At 39.9% G+C, this 25,451-nt stretch overlaps 1 protein-coding gene across 1 annotated transcript; it reads right to left on the bottom strand.

Annotated features, from left to right (window-relative positions):
- Nucleotides 1–1,001: 1,001 nt before the first annotated feature.
- Nucleotides 1,002–23,830, bottom strand: pdxdc1 (pyridoxal-dependent decarboxylase domain containing 1). The gene is made up of 23 exons (XM_015060380.1): nt 23,589–23,830; nt 20,503–20,599; nt 20,336–20,404; nt 19,237–19,329; nt 19,022–19,168; nt 18,005–18,194; nt 16,354–16,422; nt 16,191–16,269; nt 15,971–16,055; nt 15,172–15,220; nt 14,383–14,484; nt 14,177–14,302; nt 13,408–13,458; nt 9,123–9,183; nt 7,738–7,808; nt 6,984–7,089; nt 6,697–6,871; nt 5,425–5,543; nt 5,218–5,339; nt 4,359–4,451; nt 4,148–4,244; nt 2,597–2,695; nt 1,002–1,604 (listed from the first exon to the last, which is right to left on the bottom strand). The coding sequence occupies exons 2-23, from the start codon at nt 20,574–20,576 to the stop codon at nt 1,339–1,341; spliced, it is 2,343 nt and encodes a 780-aa protein (XP_014915866.1). The 5' UTR covers nt 20,577–20,599; nt 23,589–23,830; the 3' UTR covers nt 1,002–1,338.
- Between the last annotated feature and the right edge of the window lie 1,621 nt (nt 23,831–25,451).

Genomic DNA, 25,451 nt, shown 5'->3' with positions numbered 1-25,451 from the left:
GTGTCTCGCATGCGCAGTAGAGGGCGCCATAGCGTCAGCGTTCTAAGTGTTCTGCCAACTGCCATAAAAAGAAGAGCTCAGTGTTTGTGGAAGTAAACCTGGAGGCTAACGGTGGAGCTTAGCTTACATATTTGAAGTTGTTGTCCAACCGGAAGCATATTAACAACTTAATCCTCATATAATCCGTCATGGTTGTTGTTTTTCTTCCCACTTGCGCTTATCAGGATGCAGAATAGTGAGATTTGTTGAGCATCAGTGACGTTCAGTTCGGATGAATGCGACCTGGACGTTAGGTCGCATTTGAATCGCATACTATCGGATATGGGTCACATTCGAAAAAGAATCCGACCTGTGCTGTTCACACTGCCATGAAAAGATTGGATACAGGTCGCATTACGTCAAAAAAAAATCGGAATTGAGTCACTTCAGGCTGCAGTGTGAACGCACCTTAATGATTCATTTTTAGCTTTTTTCCAAGGCAGAGTTTTGATAAAATTAGCTGTCAACATTTTAAAAAACAGGAATTGGACGGAAAAGTATGGATTTATTGTAGATTTTCTCTTATCCACACTGGGTGTTAGGGGGGATGTAGACAAATTCACCTCAACCTTATGGTGGTGAAAGTTCAAGAAAACCTCTGATCTAGACAAAACCAAAGCTTAATAACCTATATTTACTTTTTACAAGTATGACTAGTGTCTACATCCTAGAGCCTGTGTGGATTGGAGAACGTCTGCAATAAATTCCAAGCTGAAGTTGTTTGTTGCATAATCACACAACCCTGGAAAAAAGAGGACTCAAATGAATGAATGAACAACAATAATAACCCTTGAGTTGATGTAAACATTCAAATGACCTTTCCTCAGTGATTCTGTTGGTCTGATCTGGTGGTCCAGGTTTTACAAGGACATCATCATTTTATGTGAAACAAATCATTCTATCCTTCTGTTCATAAATGCAAATATTTATGTAGATGTATCAGAGATGAAAATGGCCCGATCTAAACATGTCAACTGGGGTGTTTATTGGAAAGTCTTCAAAACAGTTCCAGGTGTGATGAGACTACATCTCCAACCTGAAAGCCACCAAGTGATTTTACCAACAGAGAGATGAAGGCAGAAGAGAGGAAGACTGGTAGAAATGCACTGATCTGAGTTCACAGCGAGTCACACGGAGGGACTGGTTGGGTTGTTTTGGCATCCTGAAACATTGAAATGAGAGATACAAACTGCCCAGGTGGCCTTCTGCAGAGGTTGGACTCCAGGTGTCTTGATTTAGCCCATGTTAGACTGGCTGCATGTGCAGGACGGATGGAGGACACCTGGACATGCAGTGGACCTATCTCCCACTCAGATCCTCCTCTTGGCCTTCAGGCTGCCTCTCCTCCTCAGCCTCTACCTGCTCTGGGTTCCCAAGGAGACCCGCTGGTCTGACATAGGCCTCGGCATGCTCCGCTGTCTCGGGTGGAGACATGGACATGGAAGGGTGGATGTTGGGGCTCATGGTGAAGCTCTCCACTCCGGATGACTCGTCAGCTGGTCCGATGGAGCTGGTCTCGCTCATCGAGTCAGAACCTGCACCTGGGCGCCGAAATAACCTCTGACCTGTGACAGGAATCATGTGTTGATGTCGTCAGAAGAACGAACAGGAAGTTTCCTCTACACAAAACGTGTTCTAGAAACATGGAATCCTTAAACTTGGCACTTGAAGCCAATTATAGATTTCTGTGGTCATTTTCCAGGTCAATATTCACTGTACACATGAAAGTCATGAACAATGACTGGCTTTTATTATCTGTGAAGCACACAATGAAAACCAGCTGACAACACAAAGATGGACAGCAGGGAATGATACTGGATCGTATCACTTCTCCTAATGAGCTTAGGGTGATTTCAGACCTGGTGGTCTGCCAGACCAAAGCCATAACATCTGTTCCATTTTCAGCTGGTTCTCATTCACACTGCAAAGATCAGATGAACCAAACCTTTGAAAAACCTGTCCCCCCCCCTCACCTGCTCTATTTAGGACTTAAATGTCTTCATTGAAAGCAAAGTGGAACTTGTATTTGTTTGTGTCAACAGTTTTGGTGAATAAAGCTTCTGTGATGCTGTTTGTTCTCTGTTCTCTTCACATAACAGCTGCACTTCTCCTCAGATGAACTTAAAGACAGATGGGTTCTTTTTACTGGTTCTGGGACAACATCAGCTTTATTTACTGTCTTTGTGTTGGTCGGTCACATAAAATCTCAATAAAATAAACTTAAGTTTGTAATTATAACGCAAGAAAATATGCAAAGGTTTTAAATTGCAAGACACTAAACATACATTTGCTCCTGTTCTTGTCCTCTACTTTGTAAGACTGTTTTTCTGTTTGTAGTAGAACAGAAGACGTGTATGCGACTAGACACACGTAAAGCTGTATGAAAAGCTGTCCTTGTTTGACCAATAGAGTTTTAGGAAGATGGTTCTCTATCTTTTAGAAAAAGTCTTTCTATCAGTGTCTTGAAGCAGAGATTTGAACATTAATTTACTATTCCAAAAAACAAAAAAGAATTCAGTTGTTTCATAAAAGCAGTACATAACAGAAACTGACCTACCTGACAGTCTCTTAGCTGAAAGGGTGGGGATGTCTTGGAGGGACGTCCTGCCTGCCTGGACTTTGGTGGAGTAAGTCACATCTGTGGAATCCAGAGAACCTGAGGACCAAAGAGGTTAAATCAACATGTCTGATGTCCAAACAATCACATAAAAAATCTTAACAGTAAGGCTCTACTTTATTGAAGAATACCACAATAACATACTTTTGCTACATCCACGTGGTAGTCTTCTAAAAAAAAAAAATAGGCATTTTTCCATCTACCCATAAATAAAACGAGTCAGCTGTCTGTCAGCCACCATCTTGTAACTACATGGAAGGTTCCGGGTCTGACGTCACCATGCCAATGGTATTGAAATGTGCTGAAAGCACCACAATAAAGAGGAAAGTATAAACATGAAAGAGAGATTCAACTGACCCCGTCTTCACTGAAGGCAAATATTTGGACTCATTTTGGTTTTTACCGAAATCCATGGAAAACCAAGCTTTACATGAGCTTCACTGTGTTCACGGTTCGCCAAATGAAGATTGTGCACTTCAAAAACTCTGCAAATGGAGCCAACGTACTCCTTCGGTACAGAGCTCTGCAAAGCGTGTGAAGTTTGTGGCTGTGTTTTTATGAAGAAAGACTGAAATGCTTTGTTTCCACTATCTGTCTTTTATATCCGCAGGGAATGGTTATCCAGCATGTTTATGCAAAGTGGTGAGGAATTATGTCACTTTTTCACTATTCTGCACTATGAAGATTGTCAAATGGCTAAAAACTTCTGAATGGAAAATGTGACGTTGTCGTGGTCAGAGGAAGCCGTCTGCAGGAAGGTGTGGCACTCTCTCTGTGAACGCTTTGTAAAACCTAAATGGTAAATATTCTGTACTTGTATATCACTCTATCAAGTCCAAATGGCACTAAAGAGCTTCACACTACATTCAGTCATTCACATACACACATTCACACTGATGGTGGTGAGCTACTGGATTGTAGCCACAGCTGCCCTGAGGCAGACTGACAGTAGGCAGGTTGCCATGCACTGACGCCACCTGCTGGGCCCTCTGACCAGCAGCAGCAGGGATGGTGAGTGAAGTGTCTTGCTCAAGGACACAATCAACTAGGGCAGTTACTCCATTTATTTATAAATACATTGAGCATTCTTTGTATATTTAATTCTGTATGAAAGTGATACATTTTTGTCTTCTTACTCTGTCCAGCTCCCTCACTTATTGACCATTTCTTAAGTTTAAGAAAAAAAAACCTGAGGGCTAAAAATTGGAGGTAACACACTAACTATAGTTAGTTATAACTAACTATAGTGCAGCTAGTTCTGCTGCACTAGCTTCAAAACTAGCTTCTTCTGTTACAATGTCAGTTGGCAAACAAGTAAAGGAAACATTAAGGCCACCAACTGATAATGTGGCCCTGTATATCAATCAACTGATGGGATGAATGACAGGCCGATGTCTATTTATTTTATGTCATGTGATCTACCCACACTACAGTCACCATCGACGTATTGAGCACTCCTGCACCAGAACATTTCTGCGGTCTTTAAAGTACCTGCTGCCAGGTTAAAAGTCCTTCCCTTTATGGAGCTTTCAACGGGAGAGAACCAATTCAGCACAGAGCCGACCACAGGAAGCTGTCTCAGCATCCCCTAGAACACACAGATTCAGATTTAGTGGTGACAATGCAAGAAAGGAAAAGGACATGTGGCAAGCCGTAGCAGATGCATTGAGCACATCTGTTCCGTTACCACAAGCACACACACCTCCTCCAGGAGTTTCTCCTCGTTGGCCTTCTGCAGCTGCAGCTCTGCCTCCAGGATGCCCTTCCTCACACGCTCTGTCATGTTCTCCAGTAACTGCAGAGGACAGAATCACAACTGTTGAAGTGCTGTAGAAAACATAACACGAGGCACTAAATTCAGTCCAAATCTCTGCTTTGTGCTCTGAGTGATGTCATGCCTTATTATTTATTTTACATTATATTTAGAATTCCTAATTGCACTTTCTGGACCATCTGAAAGAAGCTTTGCTGCAGTTTATTTTACATGTTTGACCAGCGTAGTCAACCTGTTGTATTTGTCAGCTTGAGTTTCTTTATTTATTTTCCATTGGCTGCTCTACTTCTAATTGCACTGACTGAACAAATGAAAGTTGTTGTTTTACATGTTTGACCAAGGCTCTGAAGCTACTGGTGTGTTTGAGTAAGCTGAACTGGTACAGAGAGATAAAAAAATGTGTAATTCAGTACATTTATGTCTGTGTTTAAAAAAACTAAACGCTTTGAGCCAATTCTGTTTTTCAGTCCAATACCAAACCTCTGGCTGACACTGAATCTCAGATATCAGTTATCTGTATCAGAAGTGAAAAACATGGATCAGCGCTTCTCCAGTCCAGTTTTTTTTTTTTTTTTTTTTAACTTGGTGTAGCGCCCCCACAGGTGAGAGGGATTACAGGTTCTTCATTTGACTCTGCAGTGTGAAAGCAAACTGCACCAGCTATAAATGTAACACATTACATTTATGTGTTACATCCCAGTTACAGACCTATTTGGGTCCCCAATTAAACTGAATCTACTGGACAACCAGGTGGGAAGGCATCCTACAGAACAAACAGAGCAGTTACCCTTCCGCTCTCCTCTATGTCTCTTCCCAGTGTGGATATTGTGTCCACCAGCTCTGACACATCAACATCATCTGTCACCATGCCCACAAAGATGCAGTTCTCTTCCGTCACAAACTCAGGGCCTGATATAGGATTAAAGGAGAAAGGAAAAAGATTGAACATAAAACACAATGTATCAGATTGGGGCACAGATGTTGAGGAACCTACCACTGGAGAAAAAGATGTCTGTGTCAAGCTCTTGTAGTTTTGTCAGCAGTGCATCGTTGATTTTCTTCTGCTCCTGTTTACTCCTGCTCTCATCTGCTCCTTCAGCCTGGGATTCATACCTGGACATCATCACATGCTCAGAAAGGTGCAAAATGTCCACACTTGCTTTTTCATCTCCACACCTGTTTGTTTTCACTGAGCTTGTCTGACCGAGTGGACAGCAGTAAATGAAGAACAAGCCACTTTTATTACACAGCATCATTCTGCAGATGGTCTGGGTTTCTAGAGCCTCTTTATTTACATACAGACTGATCAGACTACCAATAAAAAGGTTTTATTAAAAGAAAGTTCACCCATCAATATCACAATAATAGAATGCAGTGTTTATCATCTTCTAAAATTACTTACATCAACAGCAAATATATTCAACCACTCAGCAGATTCCACAGCTCCTGTATTTCATTTAGATGCAACTTTACAAATCTAGTCTTTGCTCTGCTGCCATATTTTTTCAGTCTTTGTTCTGCCCTCTTGTAAATGAGCCATACTCATCCAGTGGTTTTTCTATGATTTTAACACTGAACATGCTAACTAAAGCTTTCAGCGTTTCGACCTCTTTGGGTTTTAGGTTTTTGTCATTTTTCTGAATATGGAACACTTTGACCTAGACGAACTTGCTGGAAGGTTCACTCCTGGAAAAACCAACAGCTGTGTTACATATTTTTTCTTTTTTTAAGGTCGCTCCTGATGTTTTCTCTTCATCATGTTAATACTTATTTTTCATGAAGCACAGAGGAAAGGAAAGTTTTGAGGAAAAAAATTAACATTGTGGAATTGTTTCACAATGTTTTTGTACGCTTGTGGTTAGATGCAAATAACTTAAGAACCTGATAGTCCAGTTAACTTTTTAAAACTTGACAAAAGACAATTAAAAGACAATGCTCCTTTAGGTTGCTATGACAGCAGCTAGTCTGGGGTAACGTCTTTAACCAAAGCGAGGAAAACATGAGAGGAATGCCTGAACAACTGGTCAGTCACTGGTCAGCCCTTTAAATGAACTCCATCTTATTTTCTCAGTTTGATAGCCATTTTATGAAATAAATAAATTAACAATTAATTAAAATAAATTATTAATTAGAATTAATCTAAATATGTAACTAACAAATAAGTAAATAATAAAATGAATTGATTGATATTTCATGTGGCTTTTGTAAAGACCCTGTTGCTCAAACTTCATCTTTCATGGGAAACCCAGCAGCCCAGACAGCTCACCGGACTGCTCCCAGACCAGGCCAGCTCAGCTCCTCTATGTATGTGAGTGACGGCGCATGGCGGTGGGTCTCCTCCCTGAAGTCCTGTCTTAAGTTCATTGTGGCTGACATCATCGGCACCAGCTCCAGGAGTTTTTGCACCACTTCATCAACATCCTCCTGCTGGGTTCCCAGCACTGGTGGGAAAAGCCAGAAAAGTGTTCAGCTGACATTTTCGCACTCTTCTAGCACTTGGAGTGGACGCCTAAAAGCAACGCCATTTCAGCGATGCACAGGTATTCATGTTACCTGCAGCTGTGAGGAGGGGGCTGAAACGCACACAGGTCCCTTCATCTTCCAGCTCCACCACATCCACTCCACAAGCGGGAACCAGCTGAGCAAGCTGCTCACCCATCTGCATTCAGACCAGTACAGAATATTCCGTGCTGGTTAGGTCGCTAAAAACATTCATACTGTAGATGTTTGGTAAAATATGATATATAAAATATATCAGAAAAGTCTTTATTCTTTATATGATGCCCTAAAATGAGCAGTTTTGACTGGATGATGTGAACGTTTCATATCAGACGATATAGATAATTACTGACTGTTTTTTTGTTTTTAATATCTGAAATATGACCTTAACTATACACTGCAGTTTTTCATTTTTAAGCAGTTATGAGTCATGGTGACAAAACCTTAAACTGCTACAGAGCAAGTTACTCAACAGGTTGTTGCTAGGTAACCAAGTGAGCTGCTAGGTAACCAAAAAGTGAGTGAGCTAGTTGATGCCGCCAATCTTGTTCAACTTGTTTAACTCGCCACGATGCCTTTCCTCTGCCTATATTTCCCAGAATGCTGTGTAGTACTGGATCAGAGTTCAGTGAAATTATTGAATATTCTATCAGATGCATTATCTATTGATATTGAGTCTATCATGATATATATTGTTACTGATTTTTTGTCTCTCCTTAATGCAGGACACACAAAGTTTTACTTTTTTTTCTTTCTCATACCATGACCTTTAACCCTGCCATTTCAAAAACTAAAAGGAAGAACTCACCCATCTGTTTAATGTATCCAGCACCTCCTTCTCTCCAGCACACAAACCGTCCACAGACCCCCCACTGCCTCCTTACACACAACAGATGAGGAAACCAAGGACATGAAATTATTTCAATGCTTTCATCAAACTGGGTCTAGTCACCATTCAAACATTTAGAACTTGAATTCTGATTCATTACTAAACAGCACCATCTGGTGGTTAGCATGAAACATGTTCAAACAAATGTAAAAACTGATTTCTCATACTTCTATCAGTCAATAAGACTCTTAAAGTTTCCCTTGACTTGCCAAAATTCTGAAAAGTTCATTGGAGGATATTGCTGCCAGTTTGTCTGCTCTGAACAGTCAACAACCTCTAGATGATTCTGTCTTTCTTGTGAGTTGAAAAGGAAAGTGTGTTCCTGTTGTTGTAGTGAATGCATGGATGGTGATAAACCTACTCAAAGCTGAGGAGAAGCTGAAAGTAGATCTCAGTGGACTCCCTGACGCCATCAACCAGGTCTTTGTGTTAGTGGAAGGTGTTTGACTGTGAGAACCTGGACTCTCACAACATGTCCTACGGGTGTTTGGTAGCGGTAAACGCTACATTTTTAAAGGTTGTTATTGATAAGGCAATGATTTTTTAACCAAAAAGGTATATTTGGCAGCTACTTCATTTTGGCTTTTGGGGAAAAGGTGTAGTCCAGCATTGATCGTTTTATGAAAGGCGCCCACTGGACGTTCCCAACACCCAGGCATGGAGCCCCACCATTTCAGAAACTCTTTCTTGTTGGGTATAAAGGGTATATACTTGTAGAGAACTTTATTAAGACCCCAAAGTGCATCACATCACACTACATTCATTCAGGGCTTTTGGCACCAAAATACATTACAGATCTACGAAACCTCTCAGATCTTCTGGTTCTGCATCCCCAGAAACAGAACCAAACATGGAGAAGCAGCATTCAGCTTCTATGCACCACAAATCTGAAACAAACTTCCAGAAAACTGTAAAACAGCTGAAACACTGAGTTCCTTTAAATCTAGAATAAAAACTCAACTGTTTAGAGCTGCTTTTGATTAGAAGTAAATGAAACATTCATTAACATATTTGATATATTGTGTTGTGTTTTGATTATTGCGATGATGGCATTTGACAAAATGTAATGTTTATTGCTTGTTTTCACAGCTGGTGACTGTTTGTTGTTGTCATGATATAAAGAACGTGGAACTGCCTTGTCGCTAAAATGTGCTATGCAAGTAAAGTTGACTTGATTTGATGGCGGCAAGCTACTACGTTGTAGCCACAGCTGGCCTGGGGCAGTCTGCCATGCAGCAGCACCACTGGGCCCTCTGACTACCGTCAGCTGAAGTGACATGTTATGCAAAATGCGACAACTTTACCAGCATTTGACTCCTGGGAAAACTTAAACAGCACGACAGGAGAGTTTTGTTCATCTTCCACCTGTTAAACACACAAGAATATGGATCAGGCTCTGGAGACACATGTTCTAATATCACACAACCTTCTCGTCATCATGCAAGACATGTTAGTTGAAAAGGTGTGATGTGCTGCAGCTCGAGTAAACACCGACTGCATGACAGTTGTAAGTAAATGTCCCATACAGTGTTTGAAATGTCCCACTGCTCTGTATGGTGGCGGTGGATGGAGCCTTTTGCTCAGAGTGAAATGGAGCGTATCAAGCTAAAGTCAAACTTACAATTCTGAAATAACAGCTGCACAGATGGATTAGCTCCTCAAACTAAGAACTGATCACTAACTAATAAGTTAACTAAGTTCTCCATGACTTTAGTTTGAAATGTTTTCATAATCTGGCATCCCATGCCTCTCAGGATCGCTGAATTTCAGCTCAAAGTCTCTGAACGAGGCTGAAGACAAGATAACAGAGCATCTGAGGCTCCTCAACTCCAGAGGGCTTTTCATCTTTTTAAAGGTTTTATTATTCCTTGGCTTTGATCTGGTTAAGTGTAACTCTCACAAAATATTTTTCATTTGTACAGTAAGTCTGTATGTTATGTTTTTTATCTGTTATTTTCTGTACTTTGTTAGATTTTTAGTATATTCATTAACCACTGCAGACTTATTCAGTTTTAGTTGTTTTTAAAAAGTGGTTTAGACATAAATCATAAATGTTTTTAATATCCATTTCAACTAGGGCAGCAGCTAATGATTATATTAGCAACTGATTCTTTTGGAAATTGAAGAAAAAATTGGTACATTCAACTAATTTTTCATTTAACCACTTAAGTTTATTTTACCCAATATTAGAAATGCAAAAATAAAAATGCAAACAAATTATTCAAATAATTTTTAAAATAGGAAAATAAATATTTATTACCTTGTATGCAATAACAGAATTCCTTTAATGAACACTTGATCATTTGTAGTAAAGGATGCATCAGCAGCTAAAAGTCCTTCTAACAAACATGTGAAGAGCTCAGGCCTCCCTGCTGGACTAACATCAACACTGCAGGACTGGACTGTTGATTATTATTATTATTTTTTGATTAAGTGATTAATATTTGGATAGCAAAATGTGTTCAATAGAAAAGTTTTGGTCACAGAATTTGAACCAGGTGAAGCTAAAACTGGTGAGTTTCTGGAAGAACGCGTTTACAGAAAAAGCTATTTTTTTATATCTTAAATGCAAAATGTATATTATTTTTGTCAGTTCTAGCTTAATTATTGCTCTGTGGGTTGTTCTTTCAGCAAATACCAGTTAAAATAATTGTCAACTAATCATGAATTGACCATTATTTCAGTAATCGATTCATTATGATTAATCTGATTAATTGCTTCAGCACTAGTTTCAAATGCAGGATCTGAAAACTCTCTTGATGGATAACACCTACATCACACCTACATCCTTTCATACATGGACATGTTTAATGGTGATCCTGCCTGTCCCATGGTAGGTTCCTCAACAACTCTTCACAACCTGATCATCCACACTCTGGTTCTCTGTTACTATATAATAAAATTTTCATCCAGAAGTGAAAAAAATATTAAGGGTAAAAACTAGTTACCACATGGCAATGGGTGCTTCAAATACTACAAGGATGTTTCTGGGAAGCTTATGAACTTATGAACCAGGTCATTAGGCACCATAGTGAGAGTCACCCAGACATTTTGAAGGTTTTTCCCTACATCTGCTGACAGCTGTGTGCAGTTAAAACTGGAATCAACAGAGATGTGGTGAGAATTCAGAAATAAATCTAGTAAATATCTGAGCTCAGTGATATTAACTGCAAGTTATTTTTATTCTAAACCACTGCAGTGGAAAACCAAAGCAAATGCGATTCATATCAATGAGTCAAATGATAAGTTAAGCAAGAGTTGGTCTTGCTTAGCTCATCTTAATCTATCTTTGATAGATAAAATGAGCATATTTCAGATGAGCCTATTTCAAACTGAGCATCATGGTTCAGTCATCTGCTCCCGATTACAGCATTCACAGTGCATGTCTGAGGTAAACGCATTTGTTAAAAAAGAATTAGCTGATTGGACAAAATATTCTCAATATAACTAAAGCTCTGTATAACAGATCAATTTGTGATACAAATTGCTCCACAGTAGACAGTATCAGATTGCCACACCACATTTCACAGTGAACAGTTCTTCATGACCCTGTTTTTCTTTCAGAGACAACAAGAGACTGTAGTTATGAGGAGCAACCTTTTAGTCTCTCAAACACATGCCTGGGTGAAACCACGCCCTAAGAAATAAGGAAGAAATGAAGAATCCGCCAGCAAATGGAGAGAGCATTTCATTGAGCTGATGATGATGAGAGAAAATGGACCAGAACTGATAGAATGAAACAGAATGAAGGGAAGTGGGGGTAAGAGGCAGAGGCTTGGTCCCACCTACAATAGAGAGTATGAGAGAGCCCAGAATGTCCCGCAGAGAAGCCCCGGAGATGGGTGGGATCTGCGACACCATGCCCTGGAACCAAGGTAACCCATACTGACTACGATACACAGGAAGCCTCTCACACACATCTGACTGAGACGGTTAAACTACAGACTCCTTGACCTGGTGCCTGTTGTAACTGCTGAGCTCCAGGTTCTGGGTCAGGACTGGGTTCCCCTACACTGTGTTCACTGTATCTTGGCTTCATCACGTCTCAGTGTGTGGTAAGATAGTCAGTCCCTCCTGGAAGTTGTGATCGCAACTTAGTGCAAATTCACTTATTATTCGCAATTTTCACAAATCATTAGAAATTTTCCACAAATCTGACCAGTCACTAACGTTTTCTGTATTTCCTGCTTTTCTGTTGGTTTCTGACCAACTGCTGCAAATACATTTTGACCAATCCCCTCAGCTCCCTTCTAATCTAACTTCCTTGTTTCACAACATCTCTTGAAAGACGAACTTGCAAAATGAAATCATGTGTAACATGAATAAGCTGTAACGTTTGCCGTATTTTTTTGTAGCAAAATCCGTTTTGAGATGTTCTGTAGGATTTGCTTCTACTGTGTAAACACTTCATGTTAACTTGAATGACCAATATGAAGTTCTGCTTTTGTACTTTAAAATCTCCTCATGTCAGGATTTGATTTGTATTGAGGTGCTACTTATTAGCACCTCAATACCTCAAGTACCTTTTCAAGAAGGTACTTGAAAATGTTATTTGCACTTTAAATATTAACTATGTTAAAAACCCAGGTTAAGCTACACATAACCTTGAGAGGTTATGTGTAGCTATTTAAACTTTTTTTTTTTTTAATGGAACTTTGACCACAATTTTTTGATAAAGGTGTCACAAAATCTACAATTTTAGACCACAACAATCACCAAAACATCCCAACACCCTGTAAGGACTGAATAGTTGCTTTTAGAAGATGCTAGTGAACAAGATTTAAAGTCAGCTCTGAACCCAAAGACTGATTTAGAATCTGTAAAATCTAACAAATTACCATTTTTAGAGCCTTAACGAGAGAGATCTGTTTCTCAAGCCCATCCTATAAACACAAGTGGATTTTGTTTTTGAACATGTTGCAATATTCTGCTTATTAATATGTGGAGAAACTCTGATCCTTTATGTTCCTGTAAACAATGGCAACAAACAGAATATAACAACAAATGCAGCTAAATCCTAGAATGAATGTAAAGCAATCGTTTATGTTTTATGTCATCCATGAGCATGTGAGCAAACACAGACTGGACCCTGTTGTTAAAGTTAAGGTGTCATTTTGTTTTACAGATTTTATGTCTCTTTATTCATGCTGTAACACATTTTCAGATTTTTTATCTTCTTCAAACTACAAACCTAACCCTAGGTTTGTAGAGTTAAGTAAGTCTTTACTTAAATATAAGTAAGTACTTATATTTAAGTATTTACTTTGACTGGACCACTATTCCACATGGGTCTGTTTTGATCTCAGTTAATAATTGGATAGGAAAAGGTTCTTAATATAGGATTTTTTTTTTATAGATATCATCTGAACCAGATGAAGCTAAAACTATGTTACTTGAAAGGTTCTGGGTAGAAAATGCTTACAGAAAATAATCTTTTATCTTAAATGGAAAGTACAGTTTTGGTTTAATTACTGCAAATGTCCTTATTTAGAGTCTGTATACTCCAGTTAATGATTAATCAATTACTAAATTAGTTGAAGATTATTTCAATAATCGATTTTCAGCCCAACAGCCCTAGAGAAGACGTACCGAAGTTCTGATGCAGGTCAGAGATTTCAGCTTCAGCAGAAGGTGTTGGCTCTGCAGGGGAGAAAAACGAATTAAAGTGCAACATTTAGTTAATAACTTTCGTTTCTGAACATACTTCTGAAAACCTTAAGGGCATAGATACATTCCATTGACTGCGTGGTAGCATTCTCCTGCTAACATACTTCATGTTTTTTTGTTTATAGAATGCCTGTTCATTAAGGTAAGGTAATTTTAAAATTACCTTACCTTATTAATCATTACTGTTTAAACTTTACCTTTAATAACATAAAGTTACCTAATTTTTAAAGTGCAATCAGTAATACTTTTATAACAAATTTATATCAGTAATGATTTCTTGGTTAATGTCAAGTTGTCATAACAAAGACATTTTGAATAATGTCAACTTTGTATTAAAAGTGTCATAATTTACCGAATGACACTTTATGACAACAGGCATAAATATTCATGAAGGCTTATTTATGTTCATGACAGGTGTTATGTCATGTTTATGACAGTGTCATGTCAGTCTTATTCACCCCCCTTCAAATAAAGTGTTACCCAAAATATTAACCAATAAGAAGCCTTCTACCGAAAAAACAGGAAAAATATTTTTCCAGTCATTCTTTATCCTTTTTCTTCATCATTCCTTCATTAAGGAGAACAGATAAACCTGTGCTGTTCTTCATTTGCATCTTAGAAATCATTCAAATACATACTGTCTAAAAACAATCACTCTTCCAACTGTGGTTTCCGATAAAGTCATGCTCACCAAAGCTGCGGCGTGTCTGATCTTCTGAACAATGCCGTTGTGGCCCAGGTACTGGAGAGAGAGCCACAGAGGCAGCGCCCGCAGCTTCTCCACAGGCTGGCTGGAGGTCAGACCAGCTGCCAGGGACTGAGAACACCGACACACAGATATCAGGCCTCTTCACCACGGCTCCCCCTACAGTCTGAATGAGAACGGCGTGAGCCTACCAGGGCTGGGTCTTCGTGTCTGTACAGGGTGACAGCAGTTACTGCAGGCAGCCCGAGCCAGCGACCAGGTGTCAGCGTCATGCTGTCGCTTCTGGCGGCTCCCTGTGGAAAAACACAGCGATTATAATCTAACATTGTTTCTTTTCAAAACTCAAAACTCATCTTTCAAGTTAGCCTTCTCACTTTAACTGTGTAGTTATTTTGTGGTTTTGTGTCATGTAGCCATTTTTTATCGTTTAATTTGAGTTTTTAATTTTGTAAGGTGTCCTTGGGTGTTTTGAAAGGCGCTGCCAAATAAAATGCTTTATTATTATTATTATTATTATTATTATCAACATTACTTTTACTACTGCAGGAGAATATCAGTCAGTATACTGACAGGTATAAAACCCCTCGGATGCTGTCTTACACTGTGCACAAGAAAAAATTCCCTTTAATCATGTCTGGATGCGTCTTCCCTGCTACATCCGGCTCTTCTGAGGGTTGCAGCCATTACAAGATACAGTTTATGTGAGCAAAGAAACAGAGAGTAAGAAAAATAAAGGGCAATGACACAAATAATACATTCATTTGAGAATGATATCATGTCTTTGATTTTTTTAAGCCTCGTTTCAGATGAAATATAGTTATTTAAGGAGAACTAGTTCAACTTAGAGCTGCACCTGGTGATGCTCTATGAACATGAATCAATTCATCTTAACCACGATTGAATTTGACGAGTTAAGGACTGGTTCTTGTTGAGGATGAACTGGGTAAACACAGAGGTGGGTGTAATTTAAATGAGATTACCATGACAGCAGAGGTGACCTGGGCCAGAGCCAGGGTGGCAAGGTTGACCCTAAATAGATAAAAACACATTATTAAGTTTGTTTAGGAAAGCAAAGTTGTGGAATCAAATAACTTAAGATGATTAACATGTGTAATTGCTACATTACAAAGACATTTCATCATTTACTTCCTACATTTGTCTCATTGATTGTGTCATTTATGCGGTAAATTCGGGAATTGTTACTATTTTGAATACAAAACAAAAATAAAAGTGACTTTAGCAAATAATTTCCCAACATTTTTAAGCTTCTCCAGCTCAGAATGAGGAGAAAGAAACTCCTCCCAACACATTTGGAGTGAAATATAATGGAGTGGACAATATGAACATAGATAAACAATTGCTAACTTAGTCATTATAAAGACAAAAAAACTGAAATGTAACATCAAACTTTTACTATCATCTTTCTTTTACTATGAATGCCTATTTATATTTCTAAGGGGGATACCATTAGTAAGTACATTTTATTTATATTTCTCAGACAGCAGTCACAAAAAAATTGTAAAAAAAAAAAAACAGCAAAAGCATTTGAACATTGTTCAACATTATATAAATAAGCCTTTAGATTTTTGGAGTAAATTTAGTGACAAAAATTAAAAGATCTGTACATCTTGTTTTTTCAGTTTTTTTCCTTTACTAATTTTTATTTTTTTAAATTTCATTTTCTGTTTTCTTGTTTGAAATAAATGACCTTTCATTCATTTTAGATAACTCCTAAATGGTGATGAGGTATTTGAGGCCTGAGGATCAGCACTGACTTACCCCTCCACATGAAGCCATATACCATGCTGATCACACAGCTCCTTAAGGCGACTCAGTTTGTCTGTATGACCTGCTTCAGGGGTCCCTGAGAGGGAGAATCAGCAGAAACAAAACTGCATTAATTCATCGTCAGTTTAAAAAAAAAATTCCAAACAACTGTTGCAGAATTCCTGGTATCGTACACATGGATATAAATATTTTGAAACAGTCTGATCTTCACCTGCGTTGGCGATGAGCAGCAAAGGAAGCTTCCCAGCGTCTGTGTCCTCTTTGATCAACTTGTCTAACAGGGCAACATCCTGGAAGTCAAAAGCATGTTTCTTATCACATTTATATTCACTGAGCCATTTGAGGTGGATGCTGCTCCATCCGTTTCCTCCTACCATTTGGTGCTGGGATCCAAAGATGGTGTTACATGGCACTGTGCACAGGCTGGACAGAGGCAAGCCAAGCTAAAGGAGACAAAGGAAAATCATGTTTTCTTTGTATGCAAATGATTCAGTCACTGTTTGAATCAAGGTGCTCCCAGAGGCTTAGTTAGCCTCACATGTATGCAGTCATGTGAAAAATCATCAAGACAGAACAGTGAACTGACATTTACACCACATCCTCATAATAAGCAATAAACTGTCTACACCCACTTATCCTGGGCTGACAATTATTGCTCACCTAAGTTCCCACCACTTCATTTGAACTGAAGTCTAGACTTTGACTGGGCCATTTTGAATTAGTGACTGCTGTTCCAGCTGTTGTGTTGTAGATTAGCATGATGATTGGGATCATATGACTGTCATATATTCTCATTCTGTCTCATTTAAAACCACAGGCTTCTCATCAGCTTTCCACTTTGTGTGGAACTCACCAACAAAAGTGATTTTAAATCCTCATTTGAGAACATGCAGCGATATCAAGGAGGTGTGCGTCTAACTGGAGGAAAAACAACTGTGCAGCATAAGCAAGTGTCTCAGGATCCAGCATTAAGGGCAGCATTATGTATTTTGCAGGCATATAGTTCCAATTTATACATAATCAAGACACTATCTTGCTTTCCCTTCTCATAAAAATGCTGTACCTATCAAATATGACTTGAAAGAAATTTGACTTTTTAATTTAACTACTTGAAATTGGGCCAAAGACTCTCTGAAAACTATTGCTCTTTCTGAAACTCTGTCTTCAGGAAGTCATCACCACATCACTCCTCAATTAAGCCTTTAACTTTTTTTTTTTTTACCAGCATTGCTCTAAGAAGTGGCTCCTATAACAAGGTCAGTAGATGCCCAGTTCCACCAGGTGTTTGCTAATTGCTGCAGGCTAGTCTGAAGGAGCTGAGTGAGGGAAAGGTGAAAGCTTGGAAGTTTGAAAACTGCAGCTGAGAGAAGATGCTTCTAAATAGCAGGGCTAGGTTGACAGGGTCCAGAGCAAAATGCTCCAAGAAAGAGAGAAACTCATGAAGTCTTCCACAGCGTCGTAATGAAGGCGATGTTTTCTTAGAAAATCATCCATCTGTATTGTGGGACAGTAAAGACAAACAACCTGCATTCTGAACTTCACCTCAGCCATGTGGAAGGTTGAAACTTTGATAGTTTGTGTTCCAGCAGGACAACACCAAGTCTCTGGTTGGAAACGAAACACCTGTCACCTGTTGATGTTTCCATGAAGGGCTGATAAGGGACGTTTTATCCAAATATTAGTAGGACTGAGTCTGCAGTATGGGGTCCCATGGTGAACTGTGCTGGCACCATTCCTCTACCCCCTCTACACTCCAGACGTCTATATCAGAAGTTCTCTGATGACTCTGCCTCAGTTGGCCTCTTCACAGGTGAGGACGACTCAGAGGACAGACGGTGTACTCAGCACTTTGTGTACTGGTGCCAGCGCAACCAGTTCCTGGTCAAGGAGCTAGCTCTATGCTAGTCCTTTGCAGTGCAGGTGGTTGGAGATAGAAGAACTCTGGCTAAAACAACATCACTGAAGGACAATGTCTCGCAGACCACTTATATCCACTCTATTTGTTTCTATATGGATTCTACCCACCTGGTTGCATAGGTGTTGTCCCAGGCCAGGTCTGCAGGAGGCGCTTTGGTAGATAACTGGCTGTCTGGAGCTTAAGACAGCATAGCCTTCAGTTGTATATTCCTCGTAACGGGCGTTGATGGCAAGCCGACAAACCTTTACAAGGCCATCCCTGTCATCTTCATGGAAATAGGCGGAGCCATTGTCATACCTGCAGGACAGTCAGGTGATGGATGTAGATGTGATCATTGATAAACATTAACCAGGCTCATAAACTGCATCTGTGAACCCAGATTGCTATGATGTAAAGTATTTTTGATAAGCTGCAGATATTGGACTATGGGATTAGTCCAATATCTATAATTTCAAGCAATTCTTCAAAATTATTTAAAAAAAAGCATTACAAGCTCTTAGTGCCATGGAATATGGTGTCTTGCAGAATTTTATTTGGATTTTCTATGCAGATATGAATCTAACCACATTGAATAACTCCCAACTTTTATTAAAGGAGCAGTATTATGTATTTTCCAGGCATATAGTGACATTTTATAGCACAATCAACTATGCTACCTTCAGTTTTTAGAAAAATGCTATATGTTTTTATGTAAATATGACTCAAAAGAAATTTTACTTTATAATTTAATACTATGAAATTTGTCACTTTAAAAACTCCTGTTCTTTCTGAAACTCTGTCTTCAGGAAGTCATCACAACATGGCTCCTCTATTAACCCTCTATCAAAGTTTTTAAAAGCATTGCACTGAGAAGTAGTTCCTATAATGAGCTCAGCAGATGCACAGTTCCACCAGGTGTTTGCTAATCGCTGAAGGCTTGTCTGAAGGAGCCGAGTGGGAGAGTAATGGGAGAGGGCTGCTCTGTGAGGCAGAAGCTTAGAAAATGCAGCTGTACCCCAAAGGTGTGGCTAGGTCCTCCTGGGTGTTTTGCACAGCTGAATGGTTGCCATGGAGATTTTGCAAGCATGCATAAAAAGGTCAAAAACGTCTAATTTACATCATAGGGAGGGTACTACAGGGTTTACCTGAAGATCCTGCAGAGCCACAGCGTGGTGTCAGACAGAATCCGAGTGGTTAGCTTGCGGAGCCGCTCTCTGTCCAACACGGAGATGTACGCTGCCAGACTGTGGCCCAGCAAGGCCATGTGACCCTGTTCCCCCACATTCTGGATCCTGCTGGGCACAACACACATAAACATCTGTGCACCACTAAGCTTCAATCAGTGGTCAGTTCTGCTTACGGCTGGCTGGCCTTGTCGCTCCCATCCTCTTCGTCTTCCTCTTCATGGATGAGATGGTGAACAAGGTGCAGTATTGTGGTTACATCCTGGCCACTGCACATCAAACAGAACTTGAACTCGCAGCTTTGTAAATAGAAGACAACTGTTGTATCCAGTGAGCCACAGTTGCTACATAACATGAAGCCAGTTTATTACCAGCGGAACATTCAGGTGCTGTAAAACCTTAGAGGGTTAACGGACATTATCTCAGTCATCAAACATGACTAATGCAGAACACTGTAGGCCACACTTCACCTTGCCTGCTGCTGGTGGTGGACAGAGGCTGTGGCTACTATCCAGCAGCTCACCACCACCAGTGTGCCACTATGTGTGTAAATGACTGAATGTAGTGTGGAGCGCTTTGTGGGTTGGAATTGATAAAGTGCTATGTAAGTACAAGCCATTTATTTAAGACATTTCTGTTAAATCTGAAATTTGTTCTTGTTTAGACACATCCAATACCACCATGCTTTTCCACTATAAAACATTCCGATGCCAAGTTGTACTCTAGTGATAATTAAAGCATCCTGTGGTTCAGTGGATTTCAATAGTAATTGTGGGGATTTTTATCATGTTTTGCATCCTGAGAAACTGTTAATATGTCACTTAACTTGTTAAAGATTATATTTCTGTTGAACATTGTCTTGATAAAAAAAAAAAATCATTCTTCAAACACACAGCCCTCTTTAAACACAACAATACAAACAGGTTTTTAAAACAGCATCCGGGAGAGTAGATAGATGTCTGCAGGACACCCTGAAGAATGAAACACACACCAGGACTGAGCTGGAATAAAACCTGACCTGGGCTAGCTGTGTGTGTGCGTGTGTGTCACTGCTGTGGGAACCGAAGCCTGGTCTCCACAAGGGAAAACGCTGCTTTTGGGTCAGTGGTTAGATTTTGGACTAAGGTGTGAATTGAATTTTGGTTAGGGTTGGGTCTGTACTGGTAATGGTTAGGTTTTAGGGTCAAGCAACTGAAATCAATGAAAAATGAATGGAAGTCAATGCAAAGTTCATGTGAGAAACAGAAAAATGTAACGTGTGTGTAAGTGTCTTACTCTCCCTGTAGAGGTCCGGGGATACTGGTTCTACTGAAACGTCGGCTTTCAGTTCCTGCGTCTGGCTCCCTAAACACACACACAGCTCCATGAATCCTTCAGTAAGTATGCTATTGAAATTCTCACCCCCTTCTTCCTTATTGTAAAAAGATGATGTTGAACCCTACATCTGTCCATCTCCAAGGATCCTCATGGCTTCATTCAGGTTCTTTCCCACCTGAGCCAGAGCAGCATCTACCATGATCAAGGAAGAGGCTTTGCTTCCTGAAGGAGAGTTAAGAAGAATTCACACATGAAACACACAATGGATCAACAGACTAACATAAAGTAGCGTATAATTGTCACATGACAGGAAATTCACTCATTGTCAAAAAAGTGTGGCATGCGTTTATGCTTGTACTCCTTTCAGACCGCTAGCTAAGGTCTTTAAACGGTAGCCTCCTATATCCTATACCTCCTATGGCCTTTAATAGAAAGGCAGCTACAGTGGAGAGAAAGTTGCACAACATGAGAATTGCACTAATTGAAATTACAAAAATAAATGTGCTTAATAGAAAAATGCCGATTTCAGAAAAACTCATGTTTTTGTAATAGGATGAGGTGGTTTCTCAGCTGTATCAAAATAGCTGAGAAATAGCTTAGGAAGAGCAGAAGGGCTCCAAGCTGTGTGCAGGTAATTGATATGCTGGTGTATTATTATCCCCATAATCATTCACTCCTCAGGTGTAAGTCGGAGAGGTTCAGCAGCGGAACTCCTCTGGCTGAGAGAACCCAAGTCAGCGGCCAACTCTCCTTCAGACCGTCGGTATGAGCTGGGGTTCGGACGCAAGTCGTGCTTAAAGATGATATTCAGATGTTTATTTTTTTATTAATTTAGTCTTTTGGAAAACACTTTTTTGCATCATGAGTCATGTGATCGAGAGCCAGATGTTACTACTGGTAAAAGCAACGAGGAAGACAACAGGAAGTAGGATGATGAGGGTTTGTTTTAGTTTTGCGGACAGTGTGCAGCTGGCTCCACCAGAGCTCTCAAAGCATCGCACAGTTCAGAAAATGTGTGTCATTCCAACGTGTTGAATCCATAACCCTTCTGTAAAATTTACGACTACAATTTTCACAAAGATGTAGCTGCTCCCAAGTAGGTGTGGCTTGTTGCTCCAACACCTGAATAATGAGCCAATCTATCAGCCAATCAGAGGAGGCACCAAAGTCTCCTCTGATTGGCTGATAAAGATGGCTGCATTATGACTACATCCATCACTGAAATGATTGTTAATGACTTACTACATGAACAAACTTATTCATGTGACTTTAATTTAATTTTTTACTTAATGGAAGCACCATAATTGCAGAATGTTGTTTTGTTTCAACAATGGCAGAATATAGACAAAGATTTGCATACACTTGTAATGGAAACGCAGCTAGTGACAAAAACTACTGACTATGGTCTGAGTAGCGATGCATAAATAATAAAATTTAACAATTAAATTATGGCCACCTGCTGGTACTTAATCAAATGTCTCAGGGTTTTCATGTTGACCTGAATGATGAATCTGCACTGCATGCCAGACTGGAATGACAAGGTCCACTTCAGCCAAAGTTTTGGCTGAGCTGAAATCAGGGAACATTCCTCCATGTGAAGAGATCAGAAGTGGACAAGACTCTGTGAATGAGGGGTTTCCAGATCACAGGCTCTGGATGCAGTGGAAATTCTGCAAGCTGCAGTGGTGGTCCATCTGCACCAGACGCTAGTCGTGCTAAAAGATGATACTCAGATGTTTACTTTTAATTCATTTAGTTAAAAATAAAGCTTATGTCAATTTTTTCCTCAGTTTCTTTGCTGATACAGCAGGAGGAACAAAAAAGAAATAAAAATGTGTGAGACGACTGCTTTTCTATCAAAGCAAACCTGACCTGGGCTAGCTGGTCAGGTAAGGTTAGATCCAAGAGGAGTCGGCTCCAAGAGGAATTTATTTGATTCTCGCCCACTTCTGAAGCAGCTCTCTGCTCAATGCAAACACAACCAGGGCCGGAGTACAATAGGGCCGGGTCGGAGGGGGCCGGGCCCTGCAGTGACAAAAGGCCTGAGGAGAGCACTGATCTGAGAAGCAGCAAAGAAGCCCTGAGGAAGCAGCAAAGATCCAGAGCTAAGGTGGAAAAACCTGTTTGACTAGACAACTATTAGTCAGTATATAAATGTAAAATATATATACTTTTATTGTCATTGTTATAATACCAAAATGATATTCAGGCATCACAATGCTGTTGCATCTGAATTTCCCCTTTGCGGGACAATAAAGGTTGTTTCTATTCTATTCTGTTGAGCATAAGCAAAAAGTGCAGATAGTACAAGTGGAATCTCATAAAGTGCAATAACAAATAATAGTAGGCCATAAGTTCCATTATATATAATAAAGAGTCATGTTTGTAGTTGCTATAAGTCATGTTAGGGACACACCAAACGTAAGGAAAAAGTGTTTTGGTCACAAAAACCAATTGTACATGTCCAGTAGTATGCTAAGCCATGGTGGTGGCTGCATCATGTTGTGGGGATGCTCTTCTTATGAGAGATAAAGTTGGCCAGAAAAATCCTGAGAAAACAAAATCAATACCTAGGCTTGAGATGGAGATTCACTGTTTTTTGTAAGAACAGGAAAATACATTCTGACCTATATCAGGAATGCTGGTAGAGACCAACCTGCAGGCTTGCAGCTTGAATATTTATTTTCTTAAAACAAATATTTAACATTTTTGATTAAATACAATTACATTTATGGCTCTAATATGGCAAAAGGTTCTAAAGGTACGAATACTTTTACAGGTAAGACAAATACGTTTGAACATTGGCTAAAAGTTGGATATATGACGACTTAAATGAGCAACACCAACTCATTTTTTGGAAGTTGGTTGAATTTTTAACCCTTTAAGCCATATCCATCCATCCATCCATCCATTTTCGGTTATTTAAATATCTGACCCAGAACATTAGGAAGAGCAGCGGGGCTCTAAGCTGTGTGCAGGTAACTGATATGCTGGTGTATCATCATCCCCATAATCATTCACTCCTCAGGTGGAAGTCGGAGAGGTTCAGCAGCGGAACTCCTCCGGCTGAGAGAAGCCAAGTCAGCGGCTAACTCTCCTTCAGACCCTCGGTATGAGCTGGGGTTCGGACATACGAAACCAGCAGCGAGCTATCCCAGCTGAAACAAACCCCACATCATATTCCTAGCTTCCCACAGCACCCGCTCCTTACCTTTTGCAGTCCACAGCTGACAGCTTGACACCTGCGCTCCGTGAAAAAGGACGCAGAGAATTCGCTGCTAGGTAACGCGAGGGAGCCCCTGCAGAAGTCTCCGGGAAAGCCCGTCGAAAAAAAATTAAGTCGCCAGTTTTGAATTTATTGCGAATTAAATTGTCGCCGTAGGAGATTTCTGTTAAGCACTGGCCGAACTGGACAGTTTACTTCCTGGACCTGCCGAACGTCGTGCATTCCACGCTGGCAGCGCTGACGTCACGCCCCGCGGCGCAGGATTGGTCAACTGGTGGCAGCTGATAATCACACAGCATATGTGTTACTCACTTAGCTGAACATGGAACACGGAACTGTGACTATAACCAGACAACAGTAGCAGTTTTAGTGGGATAATGGATGAAAAGCAAAACATTGATACAACATTCAGAGTAATGCTGAGGTCATACGGAGAGAAGGGATGATTCTGAGTCACTGGAATCTTCTGGGGAAGCTTCCTAAACTGTGTAGTGTTGAGGAAACAGTGGAACATATGTTTATGGGATTTAGGAAGTATGAGAATCAAACGAGAGTCATGGAACTGCAGAGTACTTGGAACCGAGTTTTAAGGATCATTTTTTTCAGTTAAAGTTGAAGCCTTCAACTTTACCTTCAACTTGAAGGTAAAGAAGACCTTGGTTTTTGAAGACTATTGCTCACATTGAGAGACTTAAAGAAATATGTCATTAAGTGTGATGAATATCTGATCTAGAGCATTAATGCAACAAATTGGATGCTCCTGCCTTAAGATCCTGAGTAAGAAGGACCTGGAGCTGTTAAATATGCTGAACATCAGCTGCCACAGCCTTTAAAATAAAATAGATAATTTTATTGAGAACATGAGCAAAAATGAACCCAGCTTATTTTAAAAATTCTATTTTCCTGAAGGTAAAAATTATGCTTCATTAGCAAGCTTGTTCCATGGCCTACTTCACTTCCTTTTAAATGTATAAGATGTGTAATACCTTGTAAGTCTATGCAAAACAGGCACCATACAATGATGCATGACAAAATAAATACAATGAATTAAAAAAAAACAACAAAAAAAAACTAGACAAGTTATGGATGACTGATGGGGGGAACAGGGTGCAGCTGTGAGGGGACTAATAAACCTGATAAGCTGAGGAGGACAAAAACAAAATCTATGAAAATGCATAAAGAATAAAATGTAAGTATAAAATAAGAAACTGAATTCAGTGGAATGAACTGATATAGTGAGACCAAGAAATATCTAGGAATAAATCTCTCGTCTACGAAGCCCATCTGGTGACACGCAGTGGATACAACTTTAACTTGTGGGAACAACTTTTTTAATTCATGGGTACGACTTAATATTTTATGAGAACAACTTAATTACAGAAACTCCTGGCTACTAACCTTTTTCTCCCATGTCACTGGGCTCCATACTTGTCTTAAGCTATATGTGTTTAAAAAGGGACTTGTGTTTCCTAACCCTGTTCCTCAAGGCACATTACATGTTTTAGAGGTTTCACTGCTTTAATGTGCCTGAGTCAACTTATTGCAGTTCAACAAACGCCTGTTAATCAGTCATTGATTGGAATCAGCTGGACTGAAGCAAGGAAATACCTAAAACATGCAGGGCAGTGTGCCTTAAGGACAAGGGTTGGAAACCACAGAAAAAAAACTCTCCAATAAGCCACCACCAGGGAGCGCTGTTGCTTAATGAAGGGCTGATTGGGATGTTCAGTTTTTCCTCAAGGCTCTACATTAGGGGTCCCCAAACTTCTTCCTGCGAGGGCCACATAATTTTTCCCTTCTCTGGTGGGGGGCCGGAGTCAGTTTGTAACAGAAAAAGTGTGACGATTG

Source organism: Poecilia latipinna, unplaced genomic scaffold (assembly GCF_001443285.1).
Source record: "Poecilia latipinna isolate Pla-1442-1.1 unplaced genomic scaffold, P_latipinna-1.0 Scaffold1705, whole genome shotgun sequence".
NCBI classification, from domain to species: Eukaryota; Metazoa; Chordata; class Actinopteri; order Cyprinodontiformes; family Poeciliidae; genus Poecilia; species Poecilia latipinna.
This window is presented reverse-complemented; position numbering and strand designations above follow the sequence as displayed.

Excerpts from the sequence above, each read along its gene's own strand:
- pdxdc1 (XM_015060380.1), bottom strand. The coding sequence starts at position 20,576 with ATGGTAGATGCTGCTCTGGCTCAGGTGGGAAAGAACCTGAATGAAGCC. Across the intron at positions 14,303-14,382 it reads GACACGAAGACCCAGCCCTG|TCCCTGGCAGCTGGTCTGAC; the intron begins GTAGGCTCACGC and ends CGGTGTTCTCAG. Across the intron at positions 9,184-13,407 it reads TGACCTGCATCAGAACTTCG|GTGGAAGATGAACAAAACTC; the intron begins GTACGTCTTCTC and ends TGTGTTTAACAG.